This window comes from Balaenoptera ricei, chromosome 4, assembly GCF_028023285.1.
Source record: "Balaenoptera ricei isolate mBalRic1 chromosome 4, mBalRic1.hap2, whole genome shotgun sequence".
Classification (NCBI taxonomy): Eukaryota; Metazoa; Chordata; class Mammalia; order Artiodactyla; family Balaenopteridae; genus Balaenoptera; species Balaenoptera ricei.
The window spans coordinates 95,820,157-95,843,793 of NC_082642.1; the positions used below are offsets into that span (position 1 = coordinate 95,820,157).

Below are 23,637 nucleotides of genomic sequence, written 5' to 3' on the forward strand. Positions count from 1 at the left end.
TATTCTTTATCTCTGATTTTCTTTAGTTTGAATATAATATGCCTTGGTGTAGCTTTTTTTTTTTTTTTTTTTTTTTTGGTGTAGCTTTTTTGATATTTATCCTGCTTGATGTTCTCTGAGCTTCCTGACTCTGTAGTTTGATATCTGACATTAATTTGGAGAAATTTTCAGTCATTATTGTTTCAAATATTTCTTCTGTTCCTTTCTTTCTTCTCCTTTTGGTACTCCCATTATACGTATGCTATGCCTTTGTATTTGTCCACAGGTTTTGGATATTCTGGATTTTTCAGTCTTTGTTCTCTCTGCTTTTCAGTTTTAGAAGTTTGTATGGATATCTGCTAGCTCACAAATTCTTTCCTCAGCTATGTCCAGTCTATTAACAAGCCTATCAAAGGAATTCTTCATTTCTGTTTCAGTGTTTTTGATCTCTAGCAATTTTTTTTTTTAGTTCTTTCTTAGAATTTCCATCTCTTTGCTTACATTGCCTGTTTGATCTTGCTTGAAGTCTACTTCACCCATCAGAGCCCTTAGCATGTTCATCACAGTTGTTTTAAATTCCTTTTCTGATAATTCCAACATCCCTGCCATGTCTGGTTCTGATGCTTATGCTGTCTCTTCAAATTGTGGTTTTGCCTTTCAGTGTGCCTTGTAATTTTTTTTCTTACAGCTACACATGATGTGCTGAGTAAGAAAAACTGTAAATAGGTCTTTAGTAATTTGGTGGTAAGGTGTGGGGGGAAGGGAAGCATTCTATTTTCATATATTAGGTCTTTCTTTCAGTGAGCCTATGCATCTGGACTATGAGTTTCATAAGTGTTTTTCAGTTTTTTCTTCCCCCTTAGGTGGGGCAGGATGGCAAAAGGGGACTGAAGTTGGGTATTTCCTTCCCCTCTCAGTTAGGCTCTGATAATACCCCAGCAGGTTAGGCTCTGGCTCACTAGTTTCTCCTGACAGCCGGCCTTGTTAAGAAGAACAGAGTGCTCTAGCATATTTCAAAGTGGTTCCTTTTTCCCTCCTCCTGCCAGAAGCATGGGGGGATTTTTCTCCAATATTTACTGTGAGAACCTGGTTGAGTTCCTGGAGGTAAATCACAAAATTGTGGGAGCCCCCATGACTGGGTCCTCCTGGAGTTTTTCATTCTCAGAGTCTTCCACACTGAATCTCCAGCAACTTGTCAATTACAGTTCAGGTTTTCCTACCTAGGAATGGTTCTCAGGGCAGTTTCTACTCATGAATCTCTGTTCTGGGTAGCTATTACTCCCTGTATTTGCCTGTCTGTTTTTAAAATCTTCAGTTAATAGTAACTTCCAAGCACGTCATATGTGGAACTGGAAACCACTATTGAACATTTTAAAAATATTACTTTTTATCCTCTTCACCAAGATGCTTACATAGAGTCCAAAGTAAAGGTTCCAACAGCTAGCCATGGAAAGAGTGTGGCTGGAGAAGGCCAGCTGTCCCCAGACAAGTCCATACTTGCTAACATAAAGTGGAATTATCCTCACCACTCAGAAACTCAATGCTGCCAGAATTCCAGAGTTGACTTCACAGATGGTTACTGATTCATTCTTTAAAACTTCTGAGAAAGAAAGAGACTATCTAGAATGTCAACTGTCATGCTTTAACTCTCAAAGGAAATCTTTATCCCTTACATCACAATTAGTTAGGAAGGAGTGGAGGGGCCCAGTGTTCATCACTGTAGACCTCAGAACTCCCCACAATCAGCTGAACAATTTTTAGACCTAATGTGATTATGACCTCCAAAGCAGGAGAGCCAGTGAGCCTGCTTCTAAAGAATTACCAAAGGTATCTATAAGGAGATACCTGTCTTATAGCTTCTCTTTTGCTCATACAAAGCATTTCATAGAAAACAAGTCTGCAGTTGTCCCCAGGTAAAGTGACAATACACAAAGTTGCTCTGTCTAGGAGGAGAGCAGAGGATCTTTCCTCCATCCATGTAAGAGCCAAAGGTATCCATATACAGTCTTAAAAAATTAGAGGGGAACTGGGATCATAATTGGCACTTATATTGAGGATTACAGACCTTTGATAACATATATCCTATTCCTAAGATGCTATATCATTAAGAGTAACCATATCCTTTAAATGCATGTTTGAAAGTCAAGCCCTATCTAACTTTCTATTCAGAAATCTGAGACCTTAAGAAAGGTTTCTTTTCCCGTTCATTTCAAGAATACCATGGATTTTTTTCTCCTACAGAAATTTTAAGTTATATTGACATGGGAAAGAGTATAGCAAAAATTAGATGAGCATATGTATGTATCTATTCAAAACAAAAGTTATAAGCAAAAAACAACTACCCTCAATATGTCTGATGCTCTTGGTTATTTTCTATTCTATTTTGTTTTTTAAAATGCTGCTCATGACCCACTAGAAGACCTTCTAATGGTTAGTGATCCAAAGTTTAAAAATATTGATTTAGACAACTATCCTCTGGAAACAAATATGGAAGCAAATAATAAATAAAATAAACTGGAAAAAAAGTTTTTAAATAATGGTTACTTACCTGGTTGATGCAAAAACAACATTGAATGGCATCTGTTGATAAAATGGAAGGAAAGGCCTGGGGGAGAAAGGAAAACACAAATGTGTGGGACTTTTGCATTGTGTGCTCTCTGAGCTTTCGTCCATTGTTAATATTTGTCCCTTGAAATCAGTGAGTTTGAATACTTCATATATCAGTAATTCTCAAACTTTGGCATACACAAAAATCACTGGGGAGTGGGAAGATTCTTGTGTAAAATTCAAATTCCCAGGTCTAGCCCAGGAGATTCAGTAGATATAAGGTAGAGCCAGTGAATCTGCATTTTTAATAAACATCCCAGTGTGTTCTCTGAAGATGGGAAACAAGCCATACTCTGAGAAACAGTGCCGTATACTTGGGCTTCAGCTGGTCATTAGTCCCCAGCAACTTCTCAAGTTCCCTGAGATATTCTGAAATTCCCAATGATTTACTTAAAAAAATTTCCCCCAAAAAATCTAGAAATTGAGTGTAGTATGTTAAGAATTTAACATTTCTCTGAAAAAAAATCAGCATAATGTGGACTACAAGTTTACTTTTCTCAAATGAGCTTATGTAGATATAACATCAAGACTATTTTGCTAACTCAGGACCTATAGGGAAATCCTCATCTTATTTTAATCTGATCTGAGTGTATGATTATCACATCAGTATTACTCACAAATGATACAAAGTGAATCTTTTGACCATGTTGGTTTTGGCAACATTCACACAGAGAGAGCATATTTCACCTATTTGCTCTCTTTTAACACTTTCCCCTGCACTACGGCTGTCATGGTGTCTTTTTGCTCTATCTCACTTCATTTGACAACTTCATTTTGTTCTCAAATATACATTCTTATTTGTAATTAGTACCTCTAATGTCAGGCAGACTTAGTTGGAACCCCAACTCTACCACTTGCTATTTATGTGACCTTGAGCAATTTACTTCTCCTCTCTTGGTCTCAGCTTCCTTACTGGTAAAATGGGGATAATATATCTTATCCTATATTTCTGTTCTGAAAATTGATATTGTATACGTAAAGCACTTATAAAGTGATGCCTGGCACACTGCATGCACTTAAAAATGAGAGCTGCTATCATTATTACAAAGTGGCCTCTAATAATATTAGGGCTCATATTCACAGTAATTATTTTCTACCTTTCAAAATATTTATAGCGATTCTTTCCAGTAACATCAGGATCTTCATAAACTTCTTTAGGCATCTGAAAAGAAGTGTCAGTTCTAAAACGAAGCAGGAAAACATTATTCAAGTCTAACATATAATTTCCAATTCATATTTATATGTCTATAAAGTAGGGGATACACAGGGTAGCTCAGACTGAGAGCAAAGTCTTCTATAACATGCATCTTACTGTCCTACATCTCAGACTAGAATTGTTACTTTCCCTGAGCCAGGAAACCAGGAGCCAACAAGTAGAACTGAAAGCTAATAAATGAGTAGACTTACGAAATCTCACATACGAAACTACCCACTTTTAGTTAATGGCACATGAGAATTACAAAATTTTAAAAAACGAAGTTTTATGTCTAGGCTGTAAGGTAGCATTTTAAAAGAAATTTACTAGGTATGAACTTGTAAATATCCCTTAAAAGAATAAGCAATTCAAGAGATCTGTCTCTGAAGGTGCCTTGGCTGCAAGTCTCCAAAAAGTGTATTTGGATACTAGCAGAAAAGTACACTTGCAATTTCTAAGATGAATCAAAGAAACAATAAACGCATTCACTTCTACCTTTGGTGGTAAGTTATCACTTAATATACATATGCACTCCAACCTTTGGAGAACATCTACTGACCAATAAACCTATAACCATTGCTCCTGAATCAGGCTTGTTTTGGTCAAAGGGCTTAAGAAAGAGAATTTGAGCTCAACTGGTCTAGGTATAACATCACAATTGTATATTTTTTTTTAAGATTTTTTTCTTTGATGTGGACCATTTTTAAAGTCTTTATTGAATTTGTTACAATATTGCTTCTGTTTTATGTTTTGGTTTTTTAGCCACAAAGCATGTGGGATCTTAGTTCCCTGACCAGGGATCGAACCTGCACCCCCTGCATTGGAAGGTGAAGTCTTAACCACTGGACCACCAGGGAAGTCCCTGTACATTTTTAAACAATACAGAATGAATAAATAAAATTTTTAAGAAGAACAATGCATTCATTAAAAACATGAGTAGCAGCTGAAGCTACCGGACACTTACACAGCAAGTTTCCGGAGGGCTTCTTTGTGTCTCTCCTCATGTCCCTTCCAGTCCTGACTGATGAATGATGGAACAGGATCTGCCTTGCTCCAATACACAGAATATCTTGGATAATGAATCAGGCTACTGAACATGGTTCTATACCTGGGAACCCTTCTCTAATGTTAGGACAGGAAGGCAGGGGAAAAAAGGACAAAATTATATCATCAGATTTTCTAAAGTATTTTACTACTGCAAACTTTTTAAAGGCACAAAACAGTGTATATGACATAGGCTATTGGTATATGCATAGACTATCTCTAGAAGGGTATTCAAGAAACTGATGCTAATGGATGATTATGTGAAGAGGGCTAAGGGTAGCATTTACTTTATACCATGTAAGCTTTTGTACTCTTTGAATTCTTTCAACACAGGCATATATTACTTTTCTCATTGAAATAACTTAGGTTATAATGAGTCCTTTATTCACTATTAGTTAGTTAATCCTCACATTGGGCCACAAGTATTAAGATACTTTGTCCCCTGGTAATCGTGGCAAAGTAATCTCTGCAGAATATAAAATCCAGTGGAGATTTGGTGATTAGCCAATCTGATCAGCGCAGTTAGCCAAACTAGATGGTTCAGGTCCATTAGGCTGCCTTAGTGGATGAATAAGACCTACCAGTTTGCTTCGAATCAGGGTGGCCTGAATATTTGCCTGGCTGTGGTCTTTCTCACTTGACATGATAAACAATGGATCTGTGAAATAAACAATAAGGTAGTATAAGGAATAGAACATATCTACTCCTAGGCAGAGAATAGTAAAGAAATATAATTTCTTAATTGGAAAACAAATTAGAAAATTTAGATATTGCCTAACTCTGCAGCAGCTCATAGCCTTATTACTCTACCACCAGTGAGGGTCTATGAGATGCATTTCTTTTCTGTGTATTCCAAAGTCAGTTAATAGAATCAGAATGCAAAAAGAAGGCTGAACGTGTTTTCAAGCACCATAGCCTAAATAGGCTCTCTTCTCTCCTATGAACAAACCGCCTTCTGGGTCTGGATAGTCCTGGAAATACTGCAAGAAGAAAGACCATGTATATACACACAACACCCATTTCCAAGGGAAAGAAACAATAACTTTGGACACTATCTCCCATATTCAGTTCACAGGAGAGATACAAACTCTTAACAGTGTTTGAGTTTAAACTCTATCACCCATAACTGGTAGACAGGGTAAGAAAATGTCATTCTCTAATAAGAGATAAAGAAGATCAGCTATTTTTAGAATTCACCCCTTAAGATGGGACTAAGTTATTTCTCCCAGTTCAAAAAAGATTGCCCTGCTGCTATAAGTATGGGTTTGTTAGATATATCTCTAAAGTGACAAAGAATATTCATGATTGATTATACTACCCCTTAAAATCAAACAATTTGACATTAAGTTCACAAGCAACCTTCAGATACAGACTTGATTTATCAAGTAGACATCTCTTGAGAAACAAATACCCTGACCAACTAGTCTAGACATCTTGGTAACATATATTTCTCCACAGAAATTATTAAATTGGTATTGTGATTTAGAAATAAATCTCTTTTGAATTTAGATGATGTAAGTCAATTTCCAGAACCTAATGACTCCTCAGTTACCCAGTTGCACACGAACAGCACAACTGCAGCCACTGACCCAGTGATTTCTTTTAAATCATTTAAAATAAGAGTATGTAGAAATTTCACTTTGTCCTATACTATTTCCAATGTATCAGAGATGTTGAAGCTATAGTCGTTCTTCTGTTTAAACAGGTGCATTCATTCTGTCTTCAAATTCAGTAGCCTATAATTTGAGGCCATAAAATCTGGTCTCTTCATTCCTAATCAGCCCAGTTTCCATCACTTCTCAACTCGATATCACTGGGTCAGTAGTTGCAATTGTGCTGGTCAACTGAAATTAATTTAACCCACATTTCTCCTAAGTCTGAACAATAAATAATAAACCATTCTCCTCTTATTTCCATAAGGAGTGTGGAGACATGACATCTACAGGAACATTTTTACATCTATAAAAGATAATGACACAATACTCTATGATTTGTGACTACACATTCTACAACATAGCCTAAAACTGTGCTCAAAATCAGTGCTCAAATGGCAATGGAGAGGTCTCTGAGATGCCCAAGTAATAGCAGTCACCAGGTCATTACTTGCTTACTCCTAGACAGTTATTAAGTGCTTTATGTGCAATATTCCATTTAATCCTCAAAAAACCCAATGAGGTCGGCACTAGGCCTCCATTTTATAGAAAAGGAAACCAAGGCTTCAAGAAGTCAGCAACTGAGGGGATCAAAATGGTGGAGTAGGAGGACATGGAGCTCACCTCCCCCCATAAACACATCAAAAATATATCTACATGTGGAACAATTCTCAATGGAAACTGGCAGAAGAACTGCTATACAACCAAAGCTGCAATAAAGATCTCCATGTAACTGGGTATGATGGGAAAAAAAGGTATCGGATCAGGACCTGCAACCCTGGGAGGGATCTGAAAGGAAGAAAAGGTCCACATGGGTGGACCTTCACTCTGGGGAGTGAGCAGATCAAGCCACAGTTTGGGCATCCAATTCCTGGGATTCCTGCACAGAGGAGTAAAGCCCCCTTGCCTGCTGGGAAATTCACTGAGACAGACAGAAAGACTGAAGAAGCCTAGACTCTACTCGATAGGAGTGCACGTGTGCTGGCTTGCTAACAATCAGGGATGAGAGAGCCTTGCACTGGTGGCTGCCACCTCACCGCACTTCCCAATCCAAATGGGCGAATGGCCTAGCCCCACTCAGTCCACACCACAGCTTGGCATGAGATCTGGGCAGAGACCTGGTCTAGCTATGCAGAGACAGATCAGAGGGCCTGGGAGGTTATCGGGGTTGGGGGGCCCTGCAGAGCCCATTATAAGTGCACGCACAGGGGCAGTGGGTCTAGCTGGGCAGAAATTGTCAGCGTGTGTACCTGGTGGCACCACAAGAGTGTGAAGGGGCTAAGTACTGAATCTCGGGCAGACAGGCCCTGGGCAGGGGTATGCAGCAGTTCATTTCCCAGCAAGAGCGCCCAGCCTCCGCCCACTCCACACCACAGCTTAGCACTACATCTTGGGAAGAACGGTCCTGGGAAAAGACTGCCACAGAGGCAGCCCAGATCTCAGGCAGCAAAGCAGCCAGCTCAACTCCTGCAACCACAACCTGACTGCCAGCCCCAGCCTAGCAAATGCCCCAACCCCATCCACTCCACACCACAGCCCTGCACTAGATCTGGGATGAACACAACAGAGAAAGGGACGTGAACTTGGACTGCTTCTGAGTGGAACCACGGATGCCCACACAGGTGGTGCACAGGTCTTCTGTGACCACACAGGCCTCATTTGCTTCAGGATTTACCTCCCTTGGGGCAGGATGCACACTCAAGGGCTACAGAGCCTGATCGAACCCAACCCTCAGGCCAACTATTCCAACAACTGGGGAGCAGGCCCTACCCCCAAAAGTACGGTGACAGTCACGGAGCAGAGAGGAAGCCCTGCCTCACATCCAGCACAGGCTCTAGATATGACAACACCAAGCACACCTCCTATCAAGGGGGTAACGACAAGCACACCCTGAGGAAAAATCTGGCTGGCATCCATACCAAAACCAGCCCTTGCACCAAAAATACTGGAGACATACCATCTTTGCAGGGTCAATCCCACATAAAAACACCCCTTCAAGACCACAGTAGATAGCTGTTTTCTCCTAAATTCATAGACAGGGAAAGTTAAGTAAAATTAAAAAGCATAGGAACTATTTCCAATCAACAGAACAAGAGAAATCCCCTGAAATAACGAATAATGAAACAGACCTCACCAGTCTACTAGACCTTGAGTTCAAAAAGAAGGTAATAAAAATGCTAAAGGAATTAAGAAAGATTATCAATAGAAATGCAGATCACTGTAACAAGGAACTAGAAACTATAAAGATGAACCAATCAAAATTAGACAATTCAATTGCTGAGATAAAAACCAATCTAGAAGCAATGAATAGCAGACTAAATGACACAGAAGAATGAATAAGTGATCTGGAAGATAGAATAATGGAAATTATTCAATCAGAACAGCAGACAGAAAGACAAATGAAAAAAATAAAGGCAACATACGAGATCTATGGGATAATATGAAGTATGCCAACCTACACATAATAGGGGTTCTAGAAGGAGAAGAGAGAGAGAGATAGAAGGGGATCAAGAATGTATTTGAAGAAATTATGGCTGAAAAGTTCCCAAACCTAAATAAGGAAACAGATATCCAGGTACAGGAAGCAAAGAGGGTCCCAAACAAGATGAACACAAACAGACCCACACCAAGACATATCATAATTAAAACAGCAGAAGTTAAAGATAAACAGAAAATTCTAAAGGCAGCAAGAAAAAAACAAAGAGTTAGTTACAAGGAAAACCTCATAAGGCTATCAGCTGATTTCTCTACAGAAACTTTGCAGGCCAGTAGGGAGGGCCATGGTATATTCAAAGTCCTGAAAGGGAAAAAACTGCAACCCAGGATACTCTACCCAGCAGGATTATCATTTAGAATAGAAGGAGAGATTTAAAAATACCTCAGACAAGCTAAAACTAAATGAATTCAGCAATACTAAACTTACCCTAAAAGAAATATTGAAGGGTCTTCTCTAAACAGAAAAGAAGCAAGAAACTATAGGAAAGGCAAATATATGAAAGGATTAAATATCATTTAAATAAGCCAGTACATAGATTAAAAAATATTTTGTAAAAGCAACTATAACTACAATTAACAGTAAAAGGATAAGCATGAAGATGTAAAATAGGGCATGAAAATCACAACATGTGGGGGAGGGGAGTATAAAAATGTAGATCTTTTAGAATGTGTAAATTTAAAGCAAGTGGATATAGTTGTGGGTCAACATAATTGAATTCCATGGTAACCACAAATCAAAAACATACAATAGGGGGACTTCCCTGGTGGTGCAGTGGTTAAGAATCTGTCTGCCAATGCAGGGGACATGGGTTCGATCCATGGTCCGGGAAGATCCCACATGCTGCAGAGCAACTAAGCTCGTGCTCCACAACTACTGAGCTTTTGCTCTAGAGCCCGCGAGTCACAACTACTGAGCCCACGTGCCACAACTACTGAAACCTGCACACCTAGAGCCCGTGCTCTGCAACAAGAGAAGCCACCACAACGAGAAGCCCACGCACTGCAACAAAGAGTAGCCTCCGCTCACCGCAACCAGAGAAAACCTGCACGCAGCAATGAAGAACCAACGCAACCAAAAAAAAAAAAACACAGATTCACAAAAACCAAAAAGAAAGGAACTCAAGAATACTACAAAAGGAAAAACAAAAAGAATACATGAACAAAGAAGAACTACAAAAACAACCAGAAAACAAGGTTTAAAATGGCAGTAAGTACATACCTATCAATAATTACTTTAAGTATGGATGGACTAAATACTCCAATCAAAAGACATAGAATGGGGACTTCCCTGGTGGTGCAGTGGTTAAGAATCTGGCTGCCAATGCAGGGGACATGGGTTTGAGCCCTGGTCTGGGAAGATCCCACATGCCACGGAGCAACTAAGCCCGTGCACCACAACTACTGAGCCTGCACTCTAGAGCCCGCAAGCCACAACTACTGAAGCCTGTGCACCTAGAGCCTGTGCTCCACAACAAGAGAAATCACCGCAGTGAGAAACCCAAGCACTGCAGTGAAGAGTAGCCCCCGCTCGCCTCAACTAGAGAAAGCCTGCACGCAGCAATGAAGACCCAACTCAGCCAAAAAAAAATTAAAAGAATAAAATAAATAAATTAAAAAACAAAAGATACTAGCAAACTGATTCCAGCAATACATTAAAAGGATCATACACCATGATCAAGTGGGATTTATCCCAGGAATGCAAGGATTCTTCAGTATATGCAAATCAACCAATGTGATACACTATATTAACAAACTGAAGGATAAAAAACTATGATAATCCCAACAGATGCAGAAAAAGCTTTCCACAAAATTCAACACCCATTTATGATAAAAACTCTTCAGAAAGTGGACACAGAGGGAACCAACCTCAACATAATAAAGGCCATCTATGACAAACCCACAGCTAACATCATACTCAATGGTGAAAAGCAGAAAGTATTTCCTCTAAGATCAGGAAGAAGACAAGGATGCCCACTGTCATCACTTTTATTGAACAGTTTTGGAAGTCCTAGCCACAGCAATCAGAGAAGAAAAATAAATAAAAGGAATCCAAATTAAAAAGAATAAGTAAAACTGTCATTGTTTGCACATGACATGATGCTATACATAGAAGATCCTAAAGACGCTATCAGAAAACTACTAGAGCTCATCAGTGAATTTGGTAAAGTTGCTAGATACAAAATCAATGTACAGGAAACTGTTGCATTTCTATACACTAACAAGGCAATATCAGAAAAAGAAATTAAGGAAACAATCCTGTTTACATCATATCAAAAAGAATAAAACACCTAGGAATAAACCTACCTAAGGAGGCAAAAGACCTCTACTCTGAAAACTATAAGACACTGATGAAAGAAACTGAAGATGACACAAACAGATGGAAAGAATGAAACAGATGGAAACAGATGGAAAAACCATGTTCTTGAATTGGAAGAATCCATATTGTTAAAATGACCATACTACCCAAGGCAATCTACAGATTCAATGCAATCCCCATCAAATTACCAATGGCATTTTCACAGAACTAGAAAAAAAATTTTTTTAATTTGGATGGAAACACAAAAGACCCCGAATAGCCAAAACAATCTTGAGAAAGAAGAACAGAGCTGGAGGAATCACACTCTCTGACTTCACACTATACTACAAAGCTACAGTAATCAAAACAGTATGGTACTGGCACAAAAACAGACATACAGATCAATGGAACAGAATAGAGAGCCCAGCAATAAACCCATACACCTACAGGCAATTAATCTATGACAAAGGAGGCAAGAATATACAATGGAGAAGAGACAATCTCTTCAATAAGTGGTGCTGGGGAAACTGGACAGCTACATGTAAAAGAATGAAATTAGAACATTCTCTAATACCATATACAAAAATAAACTCAAGATGGATTAAAGACCTAAGTGTAAGCCCAGATACTATAAAACTCCTAGAGGAAAACATAGGCAGAAGACTCTGACATAAATCATAGCAATATTTTTTTTGGATCCATCTCCTAGAGTAATAGAAACAAAACCAAAAATAAACAAATGGGACCTAATTAAACTTAAAAGCTTTTGCATAGCAAAGGAAACCATAAACAAAACAAAGACAACCTACAAAGTGGGAAAAAATATTTGCAAATGATGCTACCAGCAAGGGATTAATTTCCAAAATACACCAACAGCTCATATACTTTAATATCAAAAAAACAAACAACCCAATAAAAAGTGACCAGAATACCTAAATAGACATTTCTCCAAGAAGGCATATAGATGGCCAACAGGCACATGAAAAGATGTTCAATATCGCTAATTATTAGAGAAATGCAAATCAAAACTACAATGAGGTATCACCTCACATCAGAATGGCCATCATTAACAAGCCTACAAATAATAAATACTGGAGAGGGTGTGGAGAAAAAGGAATCCTCCTACACTGTTGGTGGGAATGTAAATTGGTGCAGCCACTATGGAGAACAGCATGGAGGTTCTTTAAAAAACTAAAAATAAAGTTACCGTATGATCCTTAAATCCCACTCCTGGGCATTTATCTGGAGAAAACTCTAATTTGAAAAGATACATGCACCCCAAAGTTCATAGCAGCACTATTTACAATAGCCAAGACCTGGAAGCAACCTAAATGAACATCAACAGATGAATGGATAAAGAAAATGTTGTGTGTGTATGTGTGTGTGTGTGTGTGTGTGTGTGTATATATATATATATATATATATATATATATATATATACACACACACACACACACCCCACATATATATATATGTATATACAATGGACTATTACTCAGCCATAAAAAAATAATGAAATAATAACATTTGCAGCAAAATGGATGGACTTAGAGATTATCTATCATATTAAGTGAAGTAAATCAGGCAGAGAAAGACAAATATCATATGATATCACTTATATGTGGAATCTTAAAAAAATGATACAAATGAACTTATTTACAAAACAGAAACAGACTCACAGACGTAGAAAACAAACTTATGGTTACCAAAGGGGATAGTGTGGGAGGGGAGGGGAGAGATAAATTAGGAGTTTGGGATTAACATATACACACTACTATATATAAAACAGATAAACAAAAAAGACCTACTGTATTGCACAGGAAACTATATCCAATATCTTACAATAACCTATAAAAGAAAAGAATCTGAAAAAGTATATACGTGTGTGTGTATATATATATATATATATATATATATATATGTATCTGAATCACTTTGTTGTACATCTGAAACTAACACAACATTGTAAATTAATTCAACTTAAATTTTTTAAATGGTTAAAAATTTTAATTAAAAAAATTTTTTTAAGAAAAGATGAAAAGAATATTTTACGAAATACGAGAAGAAAGAGCTAAAAAGAATTAAAAGTTTTCCCTCTGGGAGGTAATAATTAAAAAGGCAGGACAGTGTGGGGAAGAGAAGTGCTGTTTTGTTCGGTTCTGGTTTTGGTATGTTTGGATCAGCCACTTCATTTACATGATTTCCTAAACTTGTAATTTGCAGATGTCTGGAGCTCTTGCCAACTTGTTTCCTACCAACTAACCACAGCAACAATTTCTGTTTTGGCTCAACCAAGCTGCAGTCCAAGCAGCAGGCACAGCCCAGTGTCTCTTTACCTCATGTCTGCACCAAGTGTCCCTCACCTTCCCCTTAGTTTTTCTCTGTGACCTGGAGAGGTGCAAATCCATGGGAAATGCATATCACCTTCGCATGTCTCTTACTGAGGAGACATAAACCAAGGTTTTAACCAAAGAGAGACAGAAGCCAGCAGGTAAATTCTCCTTCCACTCCAGGGCTGGATTATTGATAGGCAAAGTAACACATACTGCTTCTCAGAAAAATGGTTTTACTTTTACTTGATACAAACTTTGTGGTAATCACCCTGGTAACACATAAGTCTTATTTTCTCTCTGACATTCCCTGTCTCAGTCACATTTCCCTATCTCTGGTTTCTTTTGGATTGTACTTCTTAATAAAGTAGTAGCCTATGAACGTTTACCTCAAGGTCTGCTTTGGGAAAAGCCCACAGGAAAACAGCTGATATCAGGGGAAAAAAAAAATTGAAAAAGAAGAACAAACAAAACCCAAAGTCAGAAGAAGGAAGGAAATAATAGAGATCAGCGAGGAAATAAGATAGAGATAAAATAACCATAGAAAAGATCAATAAAACCAAGTGCTGTTCTTTTGTTTTTGTTTTTTTTTTTTTTGAAAAGAGGAACAAAATTGACAAACCTCTAGCCAGGCTCACCAAGAAGAAAAGAGAGAGGACCCAAATAAATAAAATAAGAAATGAAAGAGGCAAAATAACAACTGACACCACATAAATACAAAAACTCATAAGACAATACTGTGAACAGTTATATGCCAACAAATTGGACAACCTAGAAGAAATGAACAAGTTTCTAGCAACATACAGCCTGCCAAAACTGAGCCAAGAAGAAACGGATAATTCGAACAGACCAATCATTGAGGTGAAACAGAATCTGTAATTTAAAAAAAAAAAACTCCCTCCACATTGTAAATTAACTCTACTTAAAAAACAAAACGAAACAAAACTCCCTCCAAAGAAAAGTCCAGGTCAGGATGACTTCACTCGGGAATTTACCAAACTTACAAAGAAGAATTTATACCTACCCTGCTCAAACTATTCCAAAAAATTAAGAGGAGGGAACACTCCCAAAGTCATTCTGTGAAGCTACCATCACCCTGATACCAAAACCAGACAAAGCCACTACCAAAAAAGAAAATTACAGGCCAATATCTTTGATGAATATAGATACAAAAATCCTCAACAAAATATTAGCAAACTAAATCCAACAATACATAAAAAGGATCATACACCATGATCAAGTTGGATTCATTCCAGGGTAGCAAGGATGGTTCAACATACACAAATCAATCAATGTGATACACCATATTAACAGAAGGAAAGACAAAAACCACATGACCATCTCAATACACACAGAAAAAGCATTTGACAAAATTCAATGTCCATTCATGATAAAAACTCTCACCAAAGTGGGTATAGAGGGAACATACCTGAACATAATAAACCACAAACCCACAGCCAACATAATAGTCAATGGTGAAAAGCTGAAAGCCTTCTAGCTAAATTCAGGAACAAGAAAAGGATGCCCACTCTCACCACCTCTATTCAACATAGTATTGGAAGCCCTAGCCATAGCAATGAGACAAGAAAAAAAATAAAAAAGTATCCAAATTGGAAGGGAAGAAGTAAAACTGTCACTATTTACAGATGGCATGAGACTCTATATAGAAAACACTAAAGTATCCATACAAAAACTATTAGAACTAATAAATGAATTCAGCAAGGTAGCAGGATACAAGATGAATATACAGAAATTTGTTGCATTTCTTTATACTAACAATTAAATATCAGAAAGTTAAAAAAAAATCCCATTTAAAATTGCATCAATAAAAAAATATCTAGGAATAAACCTAACCAAGGAAGTGAAAGACCTGTATGCTGGAAACTATAAAACACTGATAAAGGAAACTGAAGATGATTCAAAGAAATGGAAAGATATCCCATGCTCTTGGATTGGAACAATCAGTATTGTTAAAATGGCCATACTACCCAAAACAATCTACAGATTTAATACAATCCCTATCAAAATACCCATAACATTTTTCACACAACTAGAACAAATAATCCTAAACTTTATATGGAAACACAAAAGACCCAGAATTGTCAAAGCAATCCTGAGGAAAAAGAACAAAACTGGAGACATACCCTTCCAGACCTCAAACTATTCTACAAAGCTACAGTAATCAAAACAGCATGGTATTGGCACAAAAACAGACACATAGATCAACAGAACAGAATAGAGAGCCCAGCAATAAACCCATGTACCTATGGTCAATTTATCTATGACAAAGGAGGCCAGAATATACAATGGAGAAAAGACAGTCTCTTCAACAAGTGGTACTGGGAAAGCTAGACAGCTAGCTACATGTAAATTAATGCAATTAGAACACTCCCTCAAACCATTTACAAAAATAAACTCAAAATGATTTAAAGACCTAAATATAAGACATGAAACCATAAAACTCCTAGAAGAGAACATAGGGAAAATATCCTCTGACATAAATTGTAGCAATATTTTCTTAGATCAGTCTCCTAAGGCAAAAGAAATAAAAGCAAAAATAAACAAATGGCACCTAATCCAACTTAAAAGATTTTGCACAGTAAAGCGAACCATCAACAAACTGAAAAAACCTACGGAATGGGAGAAAATATTTGCAAACAATGTGACCAACAAAGGGTTAATAACCAAAATATACAAACAGCTCACACAACTCAATATCAAAAACAAACAGGGACTTCCCTGGTGGCGCAGTGGTTAAGAATCCACCTGCCAATGCAGGGGACACGGGTTTGATCCCTGGTCCAGGGAAGATCCCACATGCCATGGAGCAACTAAGCCTGTGTGCCACAACTACTGAGCCTGCACTCTAGAGCACGCGAGCCACAACTACTGAGCCCATGTGCCACAACTACTGAAGCCCACGTGCCCTAAAGCCTGCATGCCACAACAACTGAGCCCACGTGCTGCAACTACCGAAGCCCGCGCACTCTAGGGCCCGTGTGCCGCAACTACTGAGCCCATGTTCTACAACTACTGAAGCCTGCACGCAAAGAGCCCATGTTCCACAACAAGAGAAGCCAACGCAATGAGAAGCCTGCGCACCACAATGAAGAGTAACCCCTGCTCACTGCAAAGAGAGAAAGCCCGCATGCAGCAACGAAGACCCAACGTGGCCATAAATAAATAAATAAATAAAAACAACCCAATCAAAAAATGGGCAGAAAACCTAAATAGACATTTTCCAAAGAAGACATACAGATAGCCAAGAAGCATATGAGAAACTGCTCAACATGACTAATTATTAAAGAAATGCAAATCAAAACCACCCTGAGGTATCACCACACAGTGGTCAAAATGGCTATCATGAAAAAGTCTATAAATAATAAATTCCTAAGAGGGTGTGGAAAAAAGGGAACCCTCCTACACTGTTGGTGGGAATGTATAAATTGGTGCAGCCACTATGGAAAACAGTATGGAGGTTCCTTAAAAAATTAAAACTAGAGCTAATATATGATCCACTAATCCCACTCCTGGGTATATAGCTGTAAAAAATGAAAACTCTAATTTGAAAAGATACCTGCACCCCAATGTTCATAGCAGCAGTATTTACAACAGCCAAAATATGGAAGCAACCCAGTGCCCATCAGCAGATGATTGGCTTAAGAAAATGTGGTATATATATATATATATATATATACACACACACACACACACACACACACACACACACACACTGGACTATTACTCATCCATAGAAAAAGAATGAAATATTGCCATTTGCAGCAACATGTATGAATCTAGAGAATATTATACTTGGCAAAGTAAGTCAGACAAAGACAAATATTGTACGATATCACTTATATGGGGAATCTGAAAAATAATACAAATGAATCTACATACAAAACAGACTCACAGACATAGAGAATAAACTTATGGTTACCAAAGGGGAAAGGGAGGTGGGAGGGATAAATTAGGAGTATGGGATTAACAGATACAAACTACTATACATAAAATAGATAAGCAACAAGGATTTACTGTAAATTAAATATAATAACCTACAATGGAAAATAATCTGAACTATATATATAAATAACTGAATTACTTTGCTGTATACCTGAAATTAACACAGTACTGTAAGTCAACCATACTTCAAAGAAATTTATTAAAAAATAAATAAGTTGGCAACTTATTGATTCGCAGTTGATTTGAACACCAATCCTTTCGGCTCCCAGGCCTAATGTTATCAAAAGCCCATGAATTTAATGGGGGAAATTTTTCCATGGAAATCATGAAACAGCCCCTCAGCCAATTTACCCATATTGTAAAAATAATTCTAAGAAGCACAGGAAGTTGTCACAACAAAGTAATGGTGACGATGAGGAAGTGTTTCAAACCCCAAAATATGATGATTACTTTTTGGGAAAACTATAATCAATTGCAGATTCTGGGGGGAAAGAAAGGAGGAAAGAGCTCTTGATAAACCCAAGAAGTATTTTAAAATATTTTTGAAAGCTAGGAAAAATATATCATATTTAAAAGACTTTAATTAGCAGGGCAGTAGTGTAGCTACTAATCCATCAACAAATGTAGATTCAGGGAAGTGACAAAGTATTGTGGGCACTTCGAGTGAGACACTTGAGAGATACAAAGCATTAAAGTCAAGTTAAATGCAAAATGGTATATAAATGAGGTAAGATTTATAAAAGAATGGTGTTAACTCTAAAGTACTATACAAATGTAAGCAATCATTACACATTCCCAACACCAGGAAATGGCTACCCTAAAGATTCCCATCCAAAGGAGACCCTGGGATTCCCAGAGGAAATAACACGTGGTTAAAAGTAGGGTGATGAGGGCAAAACTGGAAAAAATCATGCTTTACTTATTATAATTATTTTAGTAGTAAATTCAATAATTCAAATAATTCATAATAAATTACATAGCACCTAACATATGTACCAGCACTGGAATAAGTGCGGAGAAGGCTACAAAAATGTATAGAACAAGAACTTAAAGAACTCAGGGAACTTATGGTCCAGTAGAAGAGACAGAACATAAATGAACAATCAGGTCGTTAAAATAAACTGGGGCTTTACTGGCCCAAAGGACCTAGTGGACCTAGTTTATAAGCAACACTTTGATGGATAAGAATAAGCTTAAATAAAAAGAGAAACCTCAAAACAAAGATGAGATAAACTGGCCCTTCTTTACCTAGAATGCCAAATTTGGAGTTGCCCAGGGAATGGAAGCCGGAAGGTCATTCTCTTTGGGCATTTTATGCAGTTTGCATGCGGGAGTGTTGAGTGAATCTCCAAGTCAGAACGCCAGGAACAGGATTCAGGACGATTGCTTAAGGCTGTGCAAATTATCAGAAAAAGAGGGTGGAGAAGAGTCAGGTGTTCCCGCTCAGTGCTCTGAGATGCAGAGCGCACCTGCGGTCTCCGAGACACACCACCGCCCCCCCGTTCCCCGAGAGCGTCACCATCTGGGGGGCTTGGAGCTGCCCCCACCCAACAGAAGACGACCGCGGGCAAAGGATCCGTCCTGAGGTTCGTCTTTTGTCCGCCGCGCCCCCGGCCAGGTCCCACCGTCTCAAAGCCCACCTGGCCCACGAGTCGGCAACTCAGGAGGGAGGTCTGGAGCCGCCCTTACCGTATAGGAAATCATATGTTCGATTGGCAGAGACTTTGCCCCAGGGCCCCGACCTCCCTCCGCACCGGGTTTGAGACACCTGCAGCTTGGCCTGGGGCTCTTCGATGGTCACTACGTGACTCATGGTGCCGGCTCTTCCCTGCGGCCAGCCAGGACCGACTACGGAGACCGAAATACTGTGTGCAGTGTAGCTATAGTAACCCCCGCGAGGAACGAGGGCTGAGCGAGGACACACAGCTAGTCCAGAGGAGAGGGGCGGCACTCGCGTGAGAGAGGAGGAGCCGAGTGACAACAAGGAAGGGGCGGGGCGAGGAGCAGGAGAGGCGGGGCTGAGCGAAGTTACGGGGCGGGGCTCGTGAAGGGAGGGGCGGGGCGGGCGTGGTGGAGGAGGAGCCGAGTGATGACAAGGGTGGGGTGGGGCGAGGCGCAGGAGCATAAGGACCGGAAAGTGCGCGGAAGAGAGGAGCGTGAGGTGTGGCGGAAGAGGGAGGGAGAAAGGAGGAAAGAAGGGCAGGCCTGGGGAGGGGAGGGGAGGAGGGAAGGGAGAGGAACGGCCTCGCTTCCCACTTAACTCCCGTGACCAAGCCACGAGCATTTAGCCGCCCGCCAGGGTCAAGGCCAGGGGCCCGCAGGCTGGGGAAAAGGCTGCTGCTTGAATCCTGCAGCCATCGGCCAGTTACACTCCGTAGCCTCTTTCGGAAATGCCTGGGAAATCGCAGCACCTTCTAGAGTAGCTGGGGGTTTCATTTCGGACATCCCCTCTCCGCGGGGCTTGTTCGAGCTGAGGAATCCAAGCTCCTGAACGTCAGCCTTTGGCACACTGAGCTCTGGCCGTGAGTGTCAGCGTTTGGGGTGGGCTGGGTAATTAGTAACTGTTGATTCGCATTCTGCTACCCTTTTCTGAGCCCTGGGCATTAAATCAGCTGAAGATGATGTGGTGTAGTAGGCACTGGCTCTGCTTTTTAAAACTATTATGGAAAATTTTTTAACATAGGCAAAAGTGAATCCAGTTTTAGTAATGAACCCTCACTAACCGTCACCAAGATTCAACAATTATCAACATTTTGCCAATCTAGTTTCATCTATCGCCTACCCCCCTTTTTGCTTGAGTATTTTAAAACAAACCCAGACATTATTTTACCCTTAAATTAATCTGCATCTCAAAATGATACGGATTTTTAATTTAATCGCCATCTTAATTTAATCGCCATGTTTAACTTAATCAACATCTAACAAAATAATTCCTATGTATTTAATACTCAGTATGTATTCAAATGTCGCTGGTTGAGTCCAAGATGTCATTAAATAGTTGTTTTTTTCTGATCAAAAGATCCAAAAAAAGTCTTCACATCGCATTTTGGTATCTCTTAAGTCTTTTATGCTAGAGCAGTGAATTTCTGATACCTTCAATAGTTTTCTTTATTACCTGGGATTCCTCTGTAAAAAGAACTTTCCCTCACCAACTTATTGGTTATCCTGAAATACAGGGATCATAGAGAAAAGTCTGCATGAATGCTGGATTCTTTCACTTTAGTTATCAAATTTCACAGAAATGAGTTGGTGCCCTAGCAACCTCCAATGTTAACCAATAAGATTTTCTTTGATTAGTATCATTATGAATGCATGCATTTGTACATATCAGATTCTTTTAATACATTATGATCCTTATACTTTATGATGCTCAAATTATCCCATTTGGCTAGTGTCGCACATTAGAGTTAGCGTCTTTGTCTTTTTGATAAAATCCATAGACACTTCAATAAGCCTCCTGGCCTGCTATCCCTCTTTCCACACATACTCCTGGTTTTATTTTCTCTACTCCTGAACTTCTTGGGTTTTTTGCAAACCAGCCAGATATTTTGCCACTCAAACTGATTCCTTTCCCTAAAATGCCTTTTCCTGTTTATGCCCCTCAACTAATTTAGGTATTCTTCCAGACTCAGTGCTAATTTTGCCACCTTTATGTGGTCTCCCAAATCACCCAAATAGACCAAGGCTTCTTTCTTTCTTCCTTCCAGTGCTGTAGTAGCACCAATGGCATTGACCACCTTGTATTAGTAATTGTTTGCAACTTTGCTCTCCACACCTGTGAGTTCATTGAGGGCACAGGCCTTTACATGTCATTTTGTATCTCTGAAGTACCTGGTACCTGAAAGCTTAACAAAATGATTCCTAAGTGAATAAATCCATCCATTTATAATATAAATTTACTGTCTACTATGAAATAGGTATTGAAGATCTAAGATAATTTGTACAGCTCACTGTATGATGGAGAAAACAGACTCAAAAACATGTAAAATACAGTGTTATAATGGCATGATAATATTTTTCTGTCTTCGGGCATAGCTACATTTCCCACTTTCTGTTCCTTCTTCCCAGAATGCTCCTCACCCCTACCCCCATCTTATCCCTGCTGACTCCTCATCATCTAAAGTCTCAGCTAGAATGTCCCATCCTCAGAAAGACTTTTCCTCACTCTATCAGATAAATTATCTGAAGTAGCCAACAGTCAGCCCCCTTGATAAGCATAATGGAAGACACTAACCAATAGAATATGTCAAATGTAGTGGTTTATATATGATGACGTGATTGTTTTACATAGACTGTAGTAACTCCATTTTGCTGGAGTTGCTCACTCTCTCCCTTGCTGGCTTTGAGGAAGCAAGTGGCCATGTTTGGAAACCCCAAGCAGCAAGGAACTACAGGTAGCCTCCCAGAGATGAGGGTGGCCTCTGACCACAGCAAGTGAAAAACCAAATCCTTCAGTCCTACAACTGCAAGAAACTGAATTCTGCCAGCAACCTAAATGAGATTGAAAGCATATTTTCCCCCAGTAGAACCTCAGATGAGACCACAGTCTCAGCCAAAATCCTGATTGCATCTTGAGACCCTAATCAGAGGAGCCACTTAAACCATTCCCAGATGCCTAAGTACAGAAGTGAGATAATAACAAATAAATGTGTATTACCACTAGGTTTGTGGAAATACTGTTGCGCAGCAAGAAATGACTAATATGCAATCTTTATGAAATTAAGTTGGAGAGGGGTGCTAGTTAATAATCCAGGTTCATTAAAATCAAAGTTACACTTTGTAGGTTTGGGAGACAGTTCTCCATGGGTCTCTCATGCGTATGCTTGTCTTGCAAGGGGGTAGCTGTCTGCCCTTTCCTTTGTTTGTGTAGGAAACAACCTTGGACAATAGAAATAATGTCTATCTCTGGAGCAAGGGGCAGGTTTGCTTACAGCCTTAGAAGTCAGAGATCCTGTCTCCTTTTGAGCAAAGGGCAATCCTTCTTACTGCCCATTATTAAAGATTTGGGTTTCCTAAGCTTCCTTTTCTGTGTTGCAACATCTATGATGTCACCTGGCCTTCTTCACATCACCCTGTGGGAATTGGGGCTCAGGGAAGTGGTGCAGAAATTCTGATACTTGGTTGCTTCTGCTATAAGTAATAAATGATCCTTCATCTCTGACTCAGCAGTTTGCTGGCTTCTACCAGCATTCGTGGAACTGTGGCAGGCAAACAGGGTAAATCTCAGACACTTCAGGGTTCTTGAAAAGCTATAGAGAATTTATGTACAGCACGTATTTATCTGCGGCAATTGGAAAGCATATTTTTTGCAGCGGCAGAAATGTAAATACTACACAAAGTTTCTGCTGAACCTATTAACTAGACAAGTGAGAATTCAAGCCTTGTAATTCTTCTCTCTCAGCATGTGGTGTCACTCCTTCTCTACCAACTTCAACTATCCACCCTTACTTGATAAAGTCTCCATACCTGGGGTTAGTTAGGCATGAAAAATGGTTAAGAATACCTTTATCGTGGTGAGATTTTAGAAAGTATTTCCTTAGTTGTTGCTTGTTACATCACCAGGCCTGTCATCCCATCCACAGAATGCCTGCTTGGTACCACCTGTAGCTATGGTACTACGGTATGTGTCCCCATAGAACCATACAATAACAGATTCACTGTACTATGAAAAAGTCCATTACAGTCACCATTGCAACTCTTGCTGCCTACAAATTTAGCAATTATAGCAACAGCAAAGAGTGCCAGAGGCTTAAAAGTAAAGTATTGCTGGTTAAAATTGGAATTGGGAAGTAAGAACTTGATATAAACTAACCTCCGAGTTGCCTACGTAAACAGCAGGTTGAATCCAATTTTTCATTATTTAGTCTCCATGGCTACCTACTCTAAATTTAATCTCTAATTACAGGTCTCTCAAACTGCTGTGTTTTTCTTGGGGGAAGTGAGTTATTGAGATTTTTTCCTGGGGTAGAATGGGAAACATTAAATTACAATATTTTATACTCCTTTTTCTTTAACTAAGGCCATCCCATAAGTATAAAGGCATTTAGGCTGTGTAAGAAAAGTAAAGCATGGTGT

The 23,637-nt window shown here is 39.1% G+C and overlaps 1 protein-coding gene across 10 annotated transcripts in view; it reads right to left on the bottom strand.

The window, feature by feature from the left end:
- Positions 1 to 19,492, bottom strand: part of CFAP91 (cilia and flagella associated protein 91) — a 130,567-nt gene extending 111,075 nt beyond the window's left edge. For 7 of the 10 annotated variants that reach the window (XR_009502929.1, XR_009502927.1, XR_009502928.1 and 4 more), the window contains exons 1-5: positions 19,252 to 19,492; positions 5,407 to 5,483; positions 4,746 to 4,903; positions 3,684 to 3,767; positions 2,528 to 2,584 (exon numbers count right to left, since the gene is read on the bottom strand). Coding sequence is in view for 6 of the 10 variants with exons in the window: in XM_059921037.1 (XP_059777020.1) it covers positions 2,528 to 2,584; positions 3,684 to 3,767; positions 4,746 to 4,903; positions 5,407 to 5,483; positions 19,252 to 19,375 (500 nt within the window). In the remaining 4 variants the exon portion in view is untranslated. Of the gene's footprint in view, positions 1 to 2,527; positions 2,585 to 3,683; positions 3,768 to 4,745; positions 4,904 to 5,406; positions 5,484 to 18,810; positions 18,956 to 19,251 lie in introns of all 10 variants that reach the window. The other 3 variants (XM_059921040.1, XM_059921039.1, XM_059921041.1) reach the window with 3 other exon arrangements.
- Between the last annotated feature and the right edge of the window lie 4,145 nt (positions 19,493 to 23,637).